We start from the raw sequence: 16679 nt of genomic DNA, 5'->3' as shown, positions 1-16679 counted from the left end.
ATTTGCAGTTTGTTTTGGTTGCGTTTAAGATTATGTTGTGCCCAATAGGTACTGCAGGAAATGTATTACTTGTGTATTTGAGGTTTAAAAATGCTTCTGAAGTTTGTAATTTCCACTTAGAAATGTCAAACTTGATTTTACCTTAAAAAAAATCATATTAACTCATACAAAAATGATAACTTGCATTATTATTATCCTGCTGTAGCAAACTGGCTCAAATTAAAGATCCAACACCTGCAATGTATCATGTCATTTTGGAGTCACTTATTTAAATAAGAATAAAATGTGAGCCCATAGTTTGGGTCACTGTGTGCATTTCTTTCTAGTGTGTAAAGATGAATCGAATCTAACAGATTTGTAAGAAAGTACACAAAATAAACATTTAGATGTATTATTTAATCACACATTAACACACATTTGTATCACTTGATTCAGTGTAACAAACAATACAAAGAAAAGATATGCAGTGGTATTAAAAAAAGCAGTTGACAGTATTTTCTATTTTTTAGTAAATTTGAATTTCCTCCCTCTTTGTCTGGGCCTAGAGGAGGAAGAGGAGGAAGTACAGGAAGAGTACTGGCGCTTGAAGTCAATAAGGCAGTCTGTGGCTTCTGAGATGGAGGTGAAGGATCGGATGGGCGAGGTGCTCACTCTGAAACCTGAGACGGCGATGTCTCCACTTCCCCCAGACTCTCCCAGATCCTCAATAAGGCCACTGAAAGCAACAATCACATGGTTATAAATGGCAGGGTCATGATCATTAGAGCACACCGTAGTAAAACTTTATGCAATGAAAAAGGAAAAGTGTTTATTGGACATGTCCAGGTAGTTCCTCCCTCTTTCAGTCCATGTTGTGCCTACTGAACATGATCCAGGTGTGAGCTAGAGGTAGTACACTGATATTGTTACAGTGACACTGTCGATAGTCACACAAACAATCAGGCAAGCACTAAACTTTGCGGTCTGCTTACCATCTCATATTCACAAAATATGTTAATATGCATTCATAAACTATTAAACCAGAAGAAAATACACCACTTCAAATGAATAACTACTTTACATAGGGGTACACAACAGTCTTAGTCAACAATGGACAAATATGAAGGTATAAGCATATAATGGAGTTGCTATGATGCTTTAGAGAGTTATTAATCAGGGTGTATCAGACATACCCAACCAGGGTCTGCTTATCAGACTTCCCTACCTATCACACACATGGAACAGCCTGTGTCACCAGAGGTGGGTGCAACAGTAACATTAGTCAAATGGAGTTTCCAAAAACAATCCATTAGTGCATTTCCTGTTTTGCTTACCTGTGTTGGCTCCTGAAGGCAGCATCACATGGTCCGGCCTCAGTAGTCCCTAAAAGGAGACAAAGTAGAGTGAAAACATTGGCTCTCTTTTTCACCCATTCAAACAAGGTGGAACGAGGCATTTTGAACATGTAAAACAACATCATCACAGTTTGAGAGTGAGTGTACCTAAATCTCTGTGCTCTGTCTGGTCCAAAGCACTCAGCAAGTCTCCACTCTGGAAGATCATCCATCACACAGAGGGAAGAAAGAGCAGAAGACCAACGGTGAGTGCTTCACGACAGCTAGGGAAACCACACTGTCTGCAATTAACTACCAATGGTCTACAACAGCTGGCTTGGTTTTGACAACAACTACATATACAGTGTATAATGCTGTGCAATAGTGCTAACTAGGAGTACCTTTCCAGCCCTGGATTCAGCCTTGGACACTTCTTGGTTTCTGATGCAGTCCTCTACATGCTTCTCATAGTCCCGGAGATGAAATAGCTGCTGACACAGGAAGCACTTCTCTCCCTGCACTGCCCTGCTCGGAAGACAACACAGACAGGTTAAAAGGTATGATCAGGTTACTCTATAGTAGGTATGTCAAAATAATTTAGCCTAAAGTGACGTTCCCTGTGAATGTAAACTAGGTATAGGAGACTAGCTGTTAGACCAAGGTCAATCCACTCATACCTACTTACTTGCCAGAGCCAGAAGAACAGGGCTGCTCCTCTCCAATTCTTTCTCCCCTTCTGGTCCTCTTCCTATGAGACTTCACTGTAACTACATATTAAGCAAGGGACCGTTTTACGCTCTGGGGTCAAACATAATATTTCACTACACATACTCGACTTGCATTGTTCCTTTGTCAACATCCTTGCATAAACAACAGAGATTACTTTAGATTGAGTTGAAGAAACGAGTGTCTGTTGTATGCGTGTCTTGCTGCGTGTTCTCACCTTGCGATTGGCTCGGAGCCATCATCTCCTCTTCCTCCATGTTAGCGGTACTACCGTCACAGTAGGCAGCGTGCAGCTCAATCTCCGTCAGGGGGAAGGGGCGCATGCACATGGGACAGTCCATGCTGGGGCTCTGAGGGCGTGCAGGTTCTGAGACCCCACCCTGTACCTCCCCAGTCTCCTCCATTTCCACCCTCACATCCTCTCCTCTAGCAGGACTCCTAACAGGGCCACTCCTCCTCTCCTCTTTCACCTCCATCCCCTCTACACGCTGCTCCAGAGGATGGGGTAATGAGAGAAAAGTCTGGATCTGAGGCAGGGACTGCCTCTCTGGTTGGGGCTAGGGGTAACCAAATCAAACCACAGACATTAAAAAACACACAACTATGATAGACATCTACAACACAACCTCACAATTCGATGAACACAGCCAAAATTTCTAGGTGTTGGATGAAAGAAGGAGAATCAGTCAGAACTGTAATCAGAATGCTCAGTTTAGGTGTGTCATTTGTAGTGCAGAAGTTACTGACCCGTGCAGGGTTGGTGACCATCAGGTCTTGGGTGCCATCGTCACTGAGTTGGGTCTCTGCCATCAGAATCAACAAGAAAAAATAGAGGCATGCCAATTAAAAGCTACATATTATGAAGTGAAGCTCACAACATTTAGTATTTAGTTCTAAATGTAACCATATACACAAAGTATAGCAAACAATAGACATTAGGCACACCTTCCTAATATTTTTTCACCATTATTTAACCAGGTAGGCTAGTTGAGAACAAGTTCTCATTTACAACTGCGAGCTGGCCAAGATAAAGCACAGCAGTTCGACACATACAACAACACAGAGTTACACATGGAATAAACAGTCAATAATACAGTATATATATATTTTTAAGTCTATATATAGTGAGTGTAAATGAGGTAAGATAAGGGAGGTAAGGCAATAAATAGGCCATGGTGGCAAAGTAATTACAATATAGCAATTAAACACTGAAATGGTAGATGTTCAGAAGATGAATGTGCAAGTAGAGATACTGGGGTGCAACGGAGCAAGATAAATAAATACAGTATGGGGATGAGATAGTTGGATGGGCTATTTACAGATGGGCTACAGATGGGCTATGTACAGGTGCAGTGATCTGTGAGCTGCTCTGACAGCTGGTGCTTAAAGCTAGTGAGGGAGATATGTGTTTCCAGCTTCAGTGATTTTTGCAGTTACGGGTGGGTGCTGCTATGGTGACCAGTGAGCTGAGAAAAGGTGGGGCTTTACCTAGCAGAGACTTGTAGATGACCTGGAGCCAGTGGGTTTGGCAACGAGTATGAAGCGATGGCCAGCCAACGAGAGCGTACAGGTCGCAGTGGTGGGTAATATATGGGGCTTTGGTGACAAAACAGATAGACTGCATCCAATTTGTTGAGTAGAGTGTTGGAGGCTAGTTTATAAATGACATCGCCAAAGTTGAGGATCGGTAGGATGGTCAATTTTACGAATGTTTGTTTGGCAGCATGAGTGAAGGATGCTTTGTTGCGAAATAGGAAGCCGATTCTAGATTTAATTTTGGATTGGAGATTAATGTACAGTGGGGCAAAAAAGTATTTAGTCAGCCACCAATTGTGCAAGTTCTCCCACTTAAAAATATGAGAGGCCTGTAATTTTCATCATAGGTACACTTCAACTATGACAGACAAAATGAGAAAAAAAATCCAGAAATCACATTGTAGGATTTTTAATGAATTTATTTGCAAATTATGGTGGAAAATAAGTATGCAAATTAATTACTTAAAAATCATACATGATTTTCTGTATTTTTGTTTTAGATTCCGTCTCTCATAGTTGAAGTGTACCTATGATAAAAAATGACAGACCTGTACATGCTTTGTAAGTAGGAAAACCTGCTAAATCAGCAGTCTATCAAATACTTGTTCTCCCCACTGTATATTGTCCTGCTAATAACAGGGTTAATTATATCTATGAGAATATCCAACGGGCTTTTATATCATTCTAAATGATGAATAATAATAATAATAATAATAATTCTTGAACATGGGGTGAGACATTGTTACTAATTTGTAAATAAAGCCAGTTTGTTATTTAGAATGATTTATTTCTGGTTTTAGAGGGTGAGAAACCAAATAAAATAGTAATCTCATGGGTATCCCAGTCGAGGCCGGCACAGGTATTGAACCAGCATCTGAAGCAACACAGCTTGCACAGCTATGCAGTGTTTTAGACCGTTGCACCACTCAGGCGCTGCACAACGTGACAGGTTGTGAGTGGCCTACAGTACAAGCAAAATAATCCTAATAAAATCCAATAAAACTAGTGTCAAATTAGTGTAACAACAGTTTTAGTAAGTAATACTGAAGTTGTGCACAATTATCAGTTTCTATTTAGGTTTATGTCACCCATTCAATGTCAATGACACAGTAGGACCCAAAATCATAATCAGTGCTCTAACTCCCCCTTGCGCTGGTCTGGAGCAATGAAGTGGTGACATGCTAAACCACAAACTACCTCTAAGTCCTGAAGCATAATCACACAACTTTTAGTGGAGCAAGCACTGTAGGTATCATAACCAGCCATAAAATAACACAACATATGTCACAACAGGTCTAAAAATGTGTCATGACAGTGTTATGAGAAATTGTCTGCTGTTATTACATGATTATGACAGTGTCACAATATGTTATGACGCTGGGTGTCAAGTAAAGTCTTACCATCATTTCTTATACCTGGAACTTCTAAGCCACCGACATCCACTACTTCCTCCCCCATTATTTCTTCCTCCTCCCTCTGCTCTCCCTCTTTTTCATCTTCTTCCTTTTCCTTCTCCAGCGGGACAGGCAGTGACGATGGTCTTCTCTCTTCTTTTCTAAGGCCAAGACTCCTGGAAATTAGAAATCAACATGTTTTCATTCCTGTGCACATTTAAAGGACTTGTATCATTGAGATTATAGACAAGCTAGGTCCATACTGTATAATGTAGCAGTTTATGCCTCCCTTTCTTACCTTCGAGGTAGAATTTGTTGTTGATTGGATTCTACATGAAATACAGGTGAGGGCGATTTCTATGGGAAGACAAAACAAAGAGATACTTTTCTGGAGAAGAGCCTTTAGAAATACATAAATGTATTGCTCCTTATAAGTATTGACAAAAGTTAAGCAATACTCACTTCGTCTTGTTCAGGAGTGGACACAAACAGTGACTGATAGTCCTTCCACTCCAGTCTTCCTCTCCTCCCTCCCTCTCCCTCTTCCGTCCCTCCCTGTGACCGCCGCCACTCCCTTTCCTCACCCTCCTCTTCATCATCCTCTACCACCTCCACGACCTCTTCCTGCTGGTTTCTCACTCCCTGGACTTCTTCCTCCTCTTCCTCCAGAAGTTCTGGGGCCCTGTGTCTCTTGAGGCGTCCCCTCCTGGAAAAAGGTCTCTCTGGGGGCCCAGGAAGGACAGGCTCCCCCCAGCCTGCCTTCCTCAGCAGACCCCTCTGGGCTTCCTTCAGGCTCTTCTCATACACCTCCAGCTGGGACATGATCACCTGTAAGGAAAAATCTGTTAATTGCTATCAGTTACATACTCAGTTAGAAGTCATGACATCTGACATCAGGTCAATGAAATATTACAAAATTATGGATGGAGTGTCTACAATACAGTAGCACACAGAATTTATACAATGCATTCGGGAAGTATTCAGACCCCTTTAATTTTTCTACACTGTTACGTTACAGCCTGATTCTAAAATTAATTAAATAAAATGTTTTCCACAATATGCATGCAATACCCCATAATGACAAAGCAAAACAATTTTTTTTTTACAAAATGTTAACACATTTATTAAAAATATTTAAAAAACGCACATTAGTACTCAGATCCTTTACCATGAGACTCAAAAATGAGCTCAGGTTCATCCTAGTTCCATTGATCATCCTTGAGATGTTTCTACATCCACCTGTGGTAAATTCAATTGATTGGACATGATTTGGAAAGGTGCATACCTGTTTATATAAAGGTCCCACAGTTGACAGTGCATGTAAGAGCAAAAAGCAAGCCATGAAGCAAGCTGTTCCTAGGCCGTCATTGAAAATAAGAATTTGTTCTTAACTGACATGCCTGGTTAAACAAAAGGTACTTAAAAAAAATGTTTTTAATGAAGTTGAAGGAATTGTCTGTAGAGCTCCGAGACAGGATTGTGTTCGAGGAACAGATCTGGGGAAGGGTACCACAACATTTCTTCAGTATTGAAAGTCCCCAAGAACACAGTGGCCTCCATCATTCTTAAATGGAAGAAGTTTGGAACCACCAAGACTCTTCCTAAAGCTGGCCGCCCAGCCAAACTGAGCAATTGGGGGACAATGGCCTTGGTCAGGGAGGCTACCAAGAACCTGATGGTCACTGACAGAGCTCCTCTGTGGAGATGGGAGAACCTTCCAGAAAGACAACCATCTCTGCAACACTCCACCAATCAGGCCATATGGTATAGTGGTCAGACGGAAGCCACTCCTCAGTAAAAGGTACATAACAGCCCGCGTGGAGTTTGCCAAAAGGCACCTAAAAGACTCTCAGACCATGAGAAACAAGATTCTCTGGTCTGATGAAACCAAGAATTTAACTCTTTGGCCTGAATGCCAAGCGTCACGTCTGGTGGTGGCAGCATCATACAGTATGGATGTTTTTCAGCGGCAGGGACTGGGAGAGTAGTCAGTATCGAAGGAAAGACGAACAGAGCAAAGAACAGAGATCCTTGATGAAAACCTGCCCCAGAGCACTCAGGACCTCAGACGTTCCAAAAGGACAACAACCCTAAGCACACAGCCAAGACAACGCAGGAGGGGTTTCGGACAAGTCTCAATGTCCTTGAGTGGCCCAGCTAGAGCCTGGACTTTAACCCGATTGAACATCTCTGGAGAGACCTAAAAATGGCTATACAGCGACGTCCCCATCTAACCTGACAGAGCTTGAGAGGATCTACAGAGAAGAACGGGAGAAACTCCCTAAATACAGGTGTGCCAAGCTTGTAGGTTCAGACCCAAGAAGACTCAAGGCTGTAATTGCTGCCAAAGGTGCTTCAACAAAGTACTGAGTAAAGAGTCTGAAACTGTTTTTGGTTTGTCATTATGGGGTATTGTGTGTAGATGGATGAGGGGGAAAAAACAATTTAATCAATTTTAGAATAAGGCTGTAAGATAACAAAACGCAGAAAAAGTCAAGGGGTCTGAATCGTTTTCAAATGCACTATATGCCCCTTTTTGTGTTCCCAGATGTCAGATACCCACATTGACTCCTAACCCAGAGAATGTCTATGAGAGAGAATAATAAATTAAGACTACATCAGAAGAAAGATAAAGGATAACCTGCGTGTAGGCATCTGGGTCCTGCCCTCGCGGACAGAAAGGCACGCCCCAATAGTAGCACACCACTCCCCCATCCCCCTGGCCACCTGTGGGGGGAGAGAGGTGGCTGGAAGAGGCCTGGGGCTGGTGGGAAGAGGGGTATCTGGCTTGTGCCTCATCCTGGCTCCCTCTACCTGCAGCCTGTCTGGGGAGAAAGGGGGAGGGAGATCCATACATGCCCTTGAAGGTGAACTTCTTCCGGATGCGCTTGGACTGGCTCTCTCCGTCCTCGCACGCGGAGTCTTCAGAGATGTGTGTGCGTTTCTTGGGGACGAGGCAGGGGCTGTGTATGTGTGGAGGGGAACAGTGGTGGTTGGTGTTTGTGGAGAGACATTGGTTGCTTGGTTGTGGGAGGTCATTCTCTTGTGGGAAGACTGGGCTGGGCAACTGAGCCGACTGCAAGAGAGAGAAGTTCCCACAATACACTGTAAATTAGGTTTCAGGTGAAGTCAAAGGCTAAATAACAGTACTGCTAATATACAATCTCTTGTAGTTCCTTGGCATTACCTTTGCAGGACCGTCTTCCTCTTCGTCATCATCTGACCAGCATAGCGCCATATTACTGGTTAACTCCTGCATTGGCTGAGTCTCAAAAGCCAATGTAAGTTCCTCTGAATTAAGGTCTTCTTCTGCAGCTAAAGAGAACAATCATGCCAATACATACATAGGATCAGAACATAGAAAGCCAAAGGGCAGGAAGAGGCCATATGAACCTGCCCTACCGCTATTACTTGCTCTCATTAAAACTCAGTGTTGTTGTAACATTATTCTGTATGTATGATAGTTGTTAAAACAATAGAAAACATACCAAACTTTGCAGGCGTGCTAATCCTGTTTACAGCGCTCTGCGAGGATTCACCCTGACGTTCCTCTTGGTCAACAACTTTGTCGGCAACTCCAGCTGTCTTCCTTATAGGCATGAGTCTCTTGTTCAGGGACAGGGTTGTTCTGAGGCGTGGTGGAAGGCACTTTGAGGATTCGCTGCTCTTCACATCCTCTCTGTCTCTGACCTCATGGTCTTCTGATGTAGAGACACTTTCAATACAGTTCTGTGGACCCTGGTCCCTTATCTGATCAGTTCTGGGGAAGACTGGGCTTCCGGGAAAGGTGGGACTTGCCGCTTTCTCTTCTTCTCCTGTATCACTACTGGAGAACATGGCACTTTTAGGAAAAGTTGGACTTGCCTCTTTTTCTTCCTTTCCTGAATCAGTCTCAGAGAACATAGGGGGACTCCCTTGGCCTGGATCCCCACCTGCAGTTCTCTCTGTCCTGGAGAACACAGGGCTTTTGGAGAATGTAGGGCTCTTTGGCTGAAAAGACTGAGACATCTGGGACTTTGTGGAAAGAGTTACACTTGGAGGACTCTCTTGAGAACATAGTAGGAACCCAGAGGCCTGACAGTCTACTAGGAGGTCCTGGCTGAGCTTATGCAGGCACAGGATGAGTTTGCTGGCTGAGGGGACTGTAGTGGCGAGAGGGAATACAGCAGACTTCTTCCTGAGTTGGGACTCATTCTCTGTGGACTTGCATTCCTGAGATTCGACGTGGGCTGAGAGGTTTCCGAAAGGGTTCTTTAGAGAAGACCCCTCCTTAAAATGTCATAGAAAATGTCATTAAAATAACTTTGTTTTTTATTTTACCATTATTTAACTAGACAAGTCAGTTAAGAACAAATTCTTATTTTTAATGACGGCCTAAGAACAGTGGGTTAACTGCCTTGTTCAGGGCCAGAACAACAGACTTTTACCTTGTCAGCTCGGGGATTCGATCTTGCAACCTTTCAGTTACTAGTCCAACACTAACCACTAGGCTACCTGCCGCCCCGGTAACATCACTAGAACTAAATTGATTTGGAATGCAATCTAGACTGGTGATGATTGAAAGATGTGGCATTTAGATATAAGTAAGTAATTGGTTCTTCTAGACCTACATTAATGCTTATTAACACAAGTCTTCAGGTTAAAGTATCAATCAGACTCATAGAGAGTTAGATTTAGGCCCATAGTATCCCCTGAAGAAAGACAGAACTACATGATTGCCATGACAGACAAATAATGAGGCACCACTGACCTGTGAAGAGAGAGGCATGGAGGTGGAAGCTTGGCTGAGGGGAGAAGACTGGGAGTAGACCTTCTGGATCTGAGACAGGTCAGGCATATCTAGTAATGGACTAGCCTCTTTTTCCCCCCTCCTGCTGGTTTCTGGGTTAGAAACCCCTACACTAACACCTACACCGTGGGCTCCCTCCCTGTCAGCCACACCATGGTTGGGGTAAGAGAGCTTCCGCCTGGGGGGCTGTATGCTGCTTTCTGCCTCTGGAGGGGAACGTTGACATTTCTGGGTAGGGCTCCTGTCCACCAGCAGAGATTCTGAGTGGGGATGAGTGTGTCTGTCCGCCTGGAGGGATAGAACAACACTCATGTATCACAGGAATAGATACAATGGGAGAAACATTTGTGGTTTTATTTGAAATAATGGCGAGGACTGCGACTGTCCTAGAGGAAATGTCCAGGCAACCTTTTATATCTGTCAGTATTCTCGACACTTACGTAGAGGCTTTCAGCGATGGCCTTCCTCATGGTCTCCTCCTCCTGTCGTTGCCTGAGAGCAGTGTTGCTGGCCTCCTGTTCACTCAGCCTCATGGCCAGATCCAGCATCTCTTCCTCAGTCATCTCTGAGAAGAGAAGGGACAGCTTCAGTACAGTAGATGACAAAGCTCCAACTAGCAGTGCTTCAGTGGTTACATTTTGGTGATTGATCATGACTCAGTTCCATTACAATATGTACAGTGGAGTTGTGTAAGGAGCCCCGGCGCTCAGTCTGAACATTAACACGCATCACTTGTCTAACGGTTTTGGGCGGCAGGTAGCTTAGCGGTTAAGAGCGTTGGGCCAGTAACCGAAAGGTTGCTGGTTTAAATCCCTGAGCCGATTAGGTGAAAAATCTGTTGATGTGCCCTAAAATGTAAACGCATAACAACCTTATCTTTCATATCAGCTAGAAATAATTATATTTTAAAAAAGAAGGCTCAATTGATACACACCTTTATAGGGTTAGTGTTCTCACGCAGCCATATATCCATGTTACAGCCTATGTTTATTGGAAAACAGACAGTAGACCTGTGCTAATTAGCTACCTGCATCTAACACCTGCGTGTAAACGGAAGACAAACGTGTTGTCACAAAATACTGTTGACTGCAACTGTGTTAACACCTGTTAAAACAGTGTAGAATAAGTGTGTATTTTGCATTTGTGAAATTATTTTTATGTGATATGAAAGTAGAGATGTATGTTTCTATAACCATACTGCAATTGAGAATTGACTCAGGTTTGAGTATTTGGCCGTTTTGGCTTCCAGAACATGTAAGGTCCTTGGACTATAAACAATTAACGCTAGGCTCCTTTAGTCCATTATAGGGCTAATGTGCTACATGAGAATGATACGTCTAATTCGCTACGTTACAAATAAGGAGACGTATATTGGACAGTATACCGTTAGATCGTATTTTACTCTCCTTCTCCCGTTTATGCTCCTCTAACGATGTTGGTCTGAAGTCTTCATCCTGGGTTAGAAGAGAGATGAGTTGTCAATTACAGATTATTTTATATCTTGGGTCAGGTGCCTTTCTTTAAGAGACATAAAAGTGGGTTGAAGCAGAAATACTACTTGGCCGACAATTATCAAGTATAGTATAGAGTTATTATTTTGTAGTTAACATTTAATGATAGGGCACTTTACACATATAGATAACCAGTAGTTAGGTAGTTCTGTATCCGTGTAGCTAGCTAGCCAGTGTGTAACCAGCTAGCTAGCTAACGAGTTAGTCAGTTCAGCTGGGTAACGTTACCTCGTCGCTGTCTGAGATGACGACTCTGTCCTCTTCATGATCAACTGCTCGTCTTCGTTTCCTGGGACCATCATCAGCGTATCTGTTCTCTCGCTTTTTCCGAGGAGGCATGTTACTGGGTTGAATTTGGTGCTTGATAACAAATATAGACGGTAAGTTAGCTTAGCTAGCTACCGTTAGCTATCCTTACGAATTGTGTCGCGGATGTCTGCACACTCATCTTCCTGAGAATTACGAAAAACCGAAAGTAAAAGTTACTTAGCTAGCTATGTATATAACGATACATGGAATTTAAGTTACAAATCATTCAGTTAAAGACTGTTAACCACATCCAGTGTTAGTTGGTAGGATTCCTACTTTTACCAAAACATTGACAAATCTCGATTCAAGAAGCCATGTTTTCTTCGATCACGTGACTCAATAAAAGGGAGGTCAAACTTTGAAGGGGACTGAAACTAATATTTTTATAACTAAAACGTTTCATTGTTCTGTCTTTGGCTGAAATGTACGGTGCAATACAGCACTACAATTGCACATTTCAAACAGGAAGAGCATGCTTTTTTAACGGGACCAGTTAAAAACTGTTCACAAATGAAACTACAGCAAGGTGTATTAAACGTCCCTGTGAAAATAATGTCCAAACGTGTGAGCAGAGGCCAGCAAAGTACTTTATGGCACTCTCAAAACACCCCCCTTTGTGGCTTTCTCGACCAATCCAAATATTATCAAAACACTCTTATACTCATTGACCCAGATAACATTTCTAGCTCACACACATAATATTCGTTATTTTGAACAAACTGTAGAAATCTGTAGAAAAATGTACAAAGTCAGGATTAAACCCTACTGCCAGAGAGGGTGGGCCCTGCTAACGTTACCACAACCACACCATTTTTGCTGCAACTGTCTTTGGTGTAGTCTGAGCGCAAGAGGTGAAGTGAGCACCTGAAGTAAAGAGGCTCCTGTCAATCTGTCTTCTTCGATGAGGTTTAAGGGAGGTTGGTATCCAATAAATGTTGCATTACTGCCACCAACTAGACTGGATTATAATCCCTTATATTTTGTTTGGGACTTTAAAAAAAAACTACCATCTAACCCTACACTCATTAAAAACCCACAACCCTACTCCATTAAATCTGTCTAGTCGTACCTCAAGCCAACAGCCTGAAATGACAGGACACCCCCTGTAACTCTTCTGACGTCAAATCCCGTATAAAGCTGTGTATATTCCCCTTCAAGCTAAAGCCACGACAGCTTTTCAAGTAACTACACTGGAAACCACACATCCTGAGGACCAACAGAAACAAACCATTTTCACAAGACCACTCCGGGTTACCGTCACCGATTCCACAACACTTAACTCCATTTCCACTAGCCTGAAACCATGGATCAGCCAAAATCAAGGGTCCACTTTTTCCCAAAATGTCAAACTCATTACTGTCAGATTCATCTTTATCCTGACCCTCGGTGCAAGCCTCGGGCTCCGAGAACTTCACCACACCTACCACTTTAATAACTCTACATATAACCTTGACTAACTGGTGCCCCCATACATAGACTCTACTGGTACCATCTGTATATAGCTTCGCTATGGTTATTTTACTGCTGCTCTTTAATTAGGTTATTTTTTAGGTATTTTTCTAAACTGCATTGTTGGTTAAGGGCTTGTAAGTAAGCGTTTCACTGTAATGTCTACACCTGTTGTATTCGGCACATGTGACAAATAAAATTTGATTTGCCCTCCGATACTTCCATTTCTCCTCCTGTCTTCGATCCGTTGTTCAGTTCACTCTGTTTACATTTTCTACCATTTTTCAACAAATCATCTCCCATTTTCCTAAGTTCTCAAACAATTCAAGCACACCCTCTTCCTCAACCTCCTGCCTCTCCTCCCTAATCCAAGTTTGTCTCCTGAAAATACTGCACTTGTCCTGACATCTTGTTCTTGCATGTCTGCAACTTTGAGAAAAATATTTTAAATCGGAGTTGTATGTTGTTCACACGTACAGTGCATTCAGAAAGTATTCAGACCCCTTCACTTTTTCCACGTTGTTACGTTACAGCCTTATTCTAAAATGGATTAAATACATCACACAATTCCCCATAATGACAATGTGAAAAATGTTTTTTTTAGAGATTTTTGCAAAGGTATTAAAAATAAAAAACTGATACCTTATGCACATAATTATTCAGACTCGTTTGCTATGAGACAAGAAATTGAGCTCAGGTGCATCCTGTTTCTATTGATAATCCTTGATGTTTCTCAAACTTGGAGTCCATCTGTGGTAAATTCAATCGATTGGACATGATTTGGAAAGGCACACCTGTCTATATAAAGTCCCACAGTTGACAGTGTACGTCAAAGCAAAAACCAAGTCATGAGGTCGAAGGAATTGTCTGTTGAGCTCCGAGACAGGATTGTGTCGCTGCATAGATCCGGGGAAATGTACCAAAACATTTCTGCAGCATTGAAGGTCTCCAAGAACACCATTGCCTCCATCATTCTTAAATGGAAGAAGTTTGGAACCACAGGAGTCTTTCTCCCATCTCCACAGAAGAGCTCTGTCAGTGACCATCAGGTTCTTGGTCACCTCCCTGACCTAGGCCATTGTCCTGATTGCTCAGTTTGGCCTGGCGGCCAGCTTTAGGAAGAGTCTTGGTCTGGAGGAAACTAGACACCACACATGGCTCCTCATCCTTGCAGCCCCTGGAATTGTGCCATTGCAGAAAGACGTGGTTAGGAGAGGACAACAACTCAAGGCCAGCCAATCATGCCAAATAGTCCTTTGTTTCGACTGCTCACACCTCCCTAGATGGACGCAGACTCGGTTCTTTGTGTGCACTATGAACCAAAGCACTTTGTACTAAAATGTAGTTTTAATCTTGTTAATAAAATGAAACCTGATGTCACTGTTCAGTAATTTAGTAATGTTGGAAGTACACCACAAATAGAAGAAAGCCTTTAAAGTCTGTGGCACACAGCTCTTCTGTACATTGTCAGCACTTGATGTTCAAAGAATGCACTGAAACACCTTGTATTGAGATGAAGAAATGCCAAGAGAGCTTTTTCAGCACACATAAATAAACCTTTATTCTTGCTTCTGGGCTCTGAAAGTAAGCCACAGTACAAAAGTGTCTGCTGAGAACAGACATGTAAACAAGTGTCTATGGAAACAAATGTGTCTGACTTCTGAGATGTCTGAACAACAACCAAACTTAATTTCACTGTAGTCCCAGTCGTTCAGACCACGTCCTCCTCTTGTCTTGCAGCTGGTGATCAAGTTTCTTCCAGAGTTTTGGCAAGAGTTCATCCCATGAAGTCAGCTGTAGGTGCCAGGGCCCTGCCGGAGAGGGAATTAAGAGTGTCTGGAGAGGTAGTGTTTGGGACCGGTGAACAGGCAGTGCTGGGGCGAAGAGAACAAAACCAGGTGATGTCTCCATTCACTGGTGTTTGTGCCTTAAAGAAAAAAAAGGGCTATTTAGTACACTTATCCAAACCATCCAAAACGTTCGATGAACATCAAATATCATTAACCGACACTACAATAGACTTATCATTTTGCAAAGGTTTGAGCAGTTGAGCAAGACTGGACAACTACTCAATTCTGCTCAAACGTTTTCAACATTTTGAGTAGCTGGACCTAGCTACAAAACTTTTGACTTTGGTTTTACCAATTTGGGAAGCGTATGATGTTCTTTGACAAAATAATGTTTGATCAAATGTTGTAAAGGTCTTTAGTTTAGTTGGCTTGCTTTCTCTGCACGAGTATACTCCTAGGCTAGCTAGCCACTAGCCAGCGCTAGCTATTGTTAGCAAAACATGACTACTCTTTTCAGTGACTAATAGAAAATACAACATACAACAGAAAATACAACATACCTCTCATCCTTTGGTGAAGACATCATGTTGCTTTCAGTCTTCCCGTGCTGAACAAGCCAGCAGCAACATTTCTGTAGGAGCATTTCCACTGTGGCCCTTGTTTCTTTTCTTTGCCTTGACAAACTTGTTGCAAACCATACCCCACTTTTTCAAACAAGTGGTTGGATCGGACCCCAGCGTTTTCCGCAATCACCCTCCATTAAATTGGCATTTACATGCTGTTCTTTATGTAATGCATGGCAATAATTGTAGTGGTTAATGTACTTCTGTACCTCCTCGGTCAATCGATGCTTGAAGTTGTTTTGTTGTTGTTTTTTATGCTTGAAGTTGTTGTTGTTGTTGTTTTTTTATGCTTGAAGTTGTTGTTGTTGTTTTTTATGCTTGAAGTTGTTGTTCGCCATGTTGAATACACACTGAGTTTAGGGCTTCTTCTTCTTTAAAGTTGTATGGTAGACTACACCGGGTGCCGCCACCTATGAGTTTCGGGCTGAAGAAGAAGAAACATACGTCACCCTTACAGTTGACCAATCAAGGACGAAGGGGCATATACTTCGGCTCCCGAACTTCGGCTGGCCTCCAGAACAAAATGTAGTGTGCACGAACAGCCGTCAAAACCCTCGCCGAACACCATAACGAACAAAAACTTCACAAAATGTCGTCATAATTGTGGCGTATAGCAGGTCAGCCATCAGGGGAAGACTGGTCGAGCCCTGGTGACAGACCGAGTATACATCACGAGGCGATGGCTCCCTCTACTGGACTTGCCAGGTCTCGACGGGCTCTCCGGCCAGGACTAATTGGGGTTGATTGTGGTTGGTGAGTAATCAAGGGCTGATTGCTCACCAGCTGGACGGGTCCCATAAAGCTGCCAGAAGGGCAGCACACGTATAGCTGGGGATGGTTCTGGAGGTAAAGGGAGGGAGTGCTGTTTTTGTTCACCACAGGATACAGCAAGACCCGGAGCCCAGAAGAAGGTATCCCCGGAGAGGGTCTCATGGGGGAGACCTATTATTTTCTTTTGGTTTGTTATTCAAATAAACACCCTTGAAACTGAGCTAGTCCTGCTCTCTGTGTATACGTTTTGACCAACCCCCCTGGTCTGCCGCATAATATATGTACCAAATGTTTTAAAATGTTTCGGTTGGGAAGCAACCCTGCCTATTTCAGCCATTTCTCTTTTTAAATTAGATTTTAAACCAAACTGTAATCTTAACCACACTACTAACCATATTCCTAACCTTAAATTAAGACCAAAAAGCACATTTCTGTTTTAGGGGGGAGTATAGGCTGTGGTAATTAGTG

At 42.7% G+C, this 16679-nt stretch overlaps 1 protein-coding gene and 1 long non-coding RNA gene across 4 annotated transcripts; one reads left to right on the top strand and one right to left on the bottom strand.

The window, feature by feature from the left end:
* Nucleotides 1-377: 377 nt before the first annotated feature.
* LOC115105499 (BRCA1-A complex subunit RAP80-like) lies at nucleotides 378-11608 on the bottom strand. 3 transcript variants are annotated; one of them, XM_029627619.2, is made up of 17 exons: nucleotides 11498-11608; nucleotides 11143-11212; nucleotides 10199-10323; nucleotides 9720-10046; nucleotides 8458-9238; nucleotides 8157-8284; nucleotides 7611-8045; nucleotides 5432-5797; nucleotides 5268-5326; nucleotides 4976-5145; nucleotides 2787-2842; nucleotides 2257-2596; nucleotides 1999-2080; nucleotides 1715-1838; nucleotides 1482-1530; nucleotides 1314-1362; nucleotides 378-715 (listed from the first exon to the last, which is right to left on the bottom strand). In XM_029627619.2, the coding sequence occupies exons 1-17, from the start codon at nucleotides 11606-11608 to the stop codon at nucleotides 499-501; spliced, it is 3489 nt and encodes a 1162-aa protein (XP_029483479.1). In that variant the 3' UTR covers nucleotides 378-498. The 3 variants fall into 3 exon arrangements, with proteins under 3 accessions (XP_029483479.1, XP_029483481.1, XP_064863387.1); XM_029627621.2 differs by having other exon boundaries at nucleotides 4991-5145; XM_065007315.1 differs by lacking the exons at nucleotides 378-715; nucleotides 1314-1362; nucleotides 1482-1530 and having other exon boundaries at nucleotides 1751-1838; nucleotides 1991-2080.
* On the top strand, nucleotides 11561-16431 carry LOC135563805 (uncharacterized). Its single transcript, XR_010460537.1, has 2 exons — nucleotides 11561-11649; nucleotides 14768-16431. It is a non-coding gene; the product is annotated as an uncharacterized LOC135563805 (long non-coding RNA).
* Nucleotides 16432-16679: the final 248 nt, after the last annotated feature.

The sequence above is a fragment of the Oncorhynchus nerka genome, linkage group LG22 (assembly GCF_034236695.1).
Source record: "Oncorhynchus nerka isolate Pitt River linkage group LG22, Oner_Uvic_2.0, whole genome shotgun sequence".
NCBI lineage: Eukaryota > Metazoa > Chordata > Actinopteri > Salmoniformes > Salmonidae > Oncorhynchus > Oncorhynchus nerka.
The sequence above is the reverse complement of the archived record's forward strand: the minus strand, read 5'-3'. Positions and strand labels throughout refer to the sequence as shown.

What these genes read in the sequence shown, in the direction of transcription:
- LOC115105499 (XM_029627619.2), bottom strand. Translation starts at nt 11,608, where the DNA reads ATGCCTCCTCGGAAAAAGCGAGAGAACAGATACGCTGATGATGGTCCC. An exon ending in AGGAAGACGGTCCTGCAAAG is followed by an intron (nt 8,046 to 8,156) that starts GTAATGCCAAGG and finishes TCTCTCTTGCAG; the next exon opens with TCGGCTCAGTTGCCCAGCCC. An exon ending in ACCCAGATGCCTACACGCAG is followed by an intron (nt 5,798 to 7,610) that starts GTTATCCTTTAT and finishes TTTTCCTTACAG; the next exon opens with GTGATCATGTCCCAGCTGGA.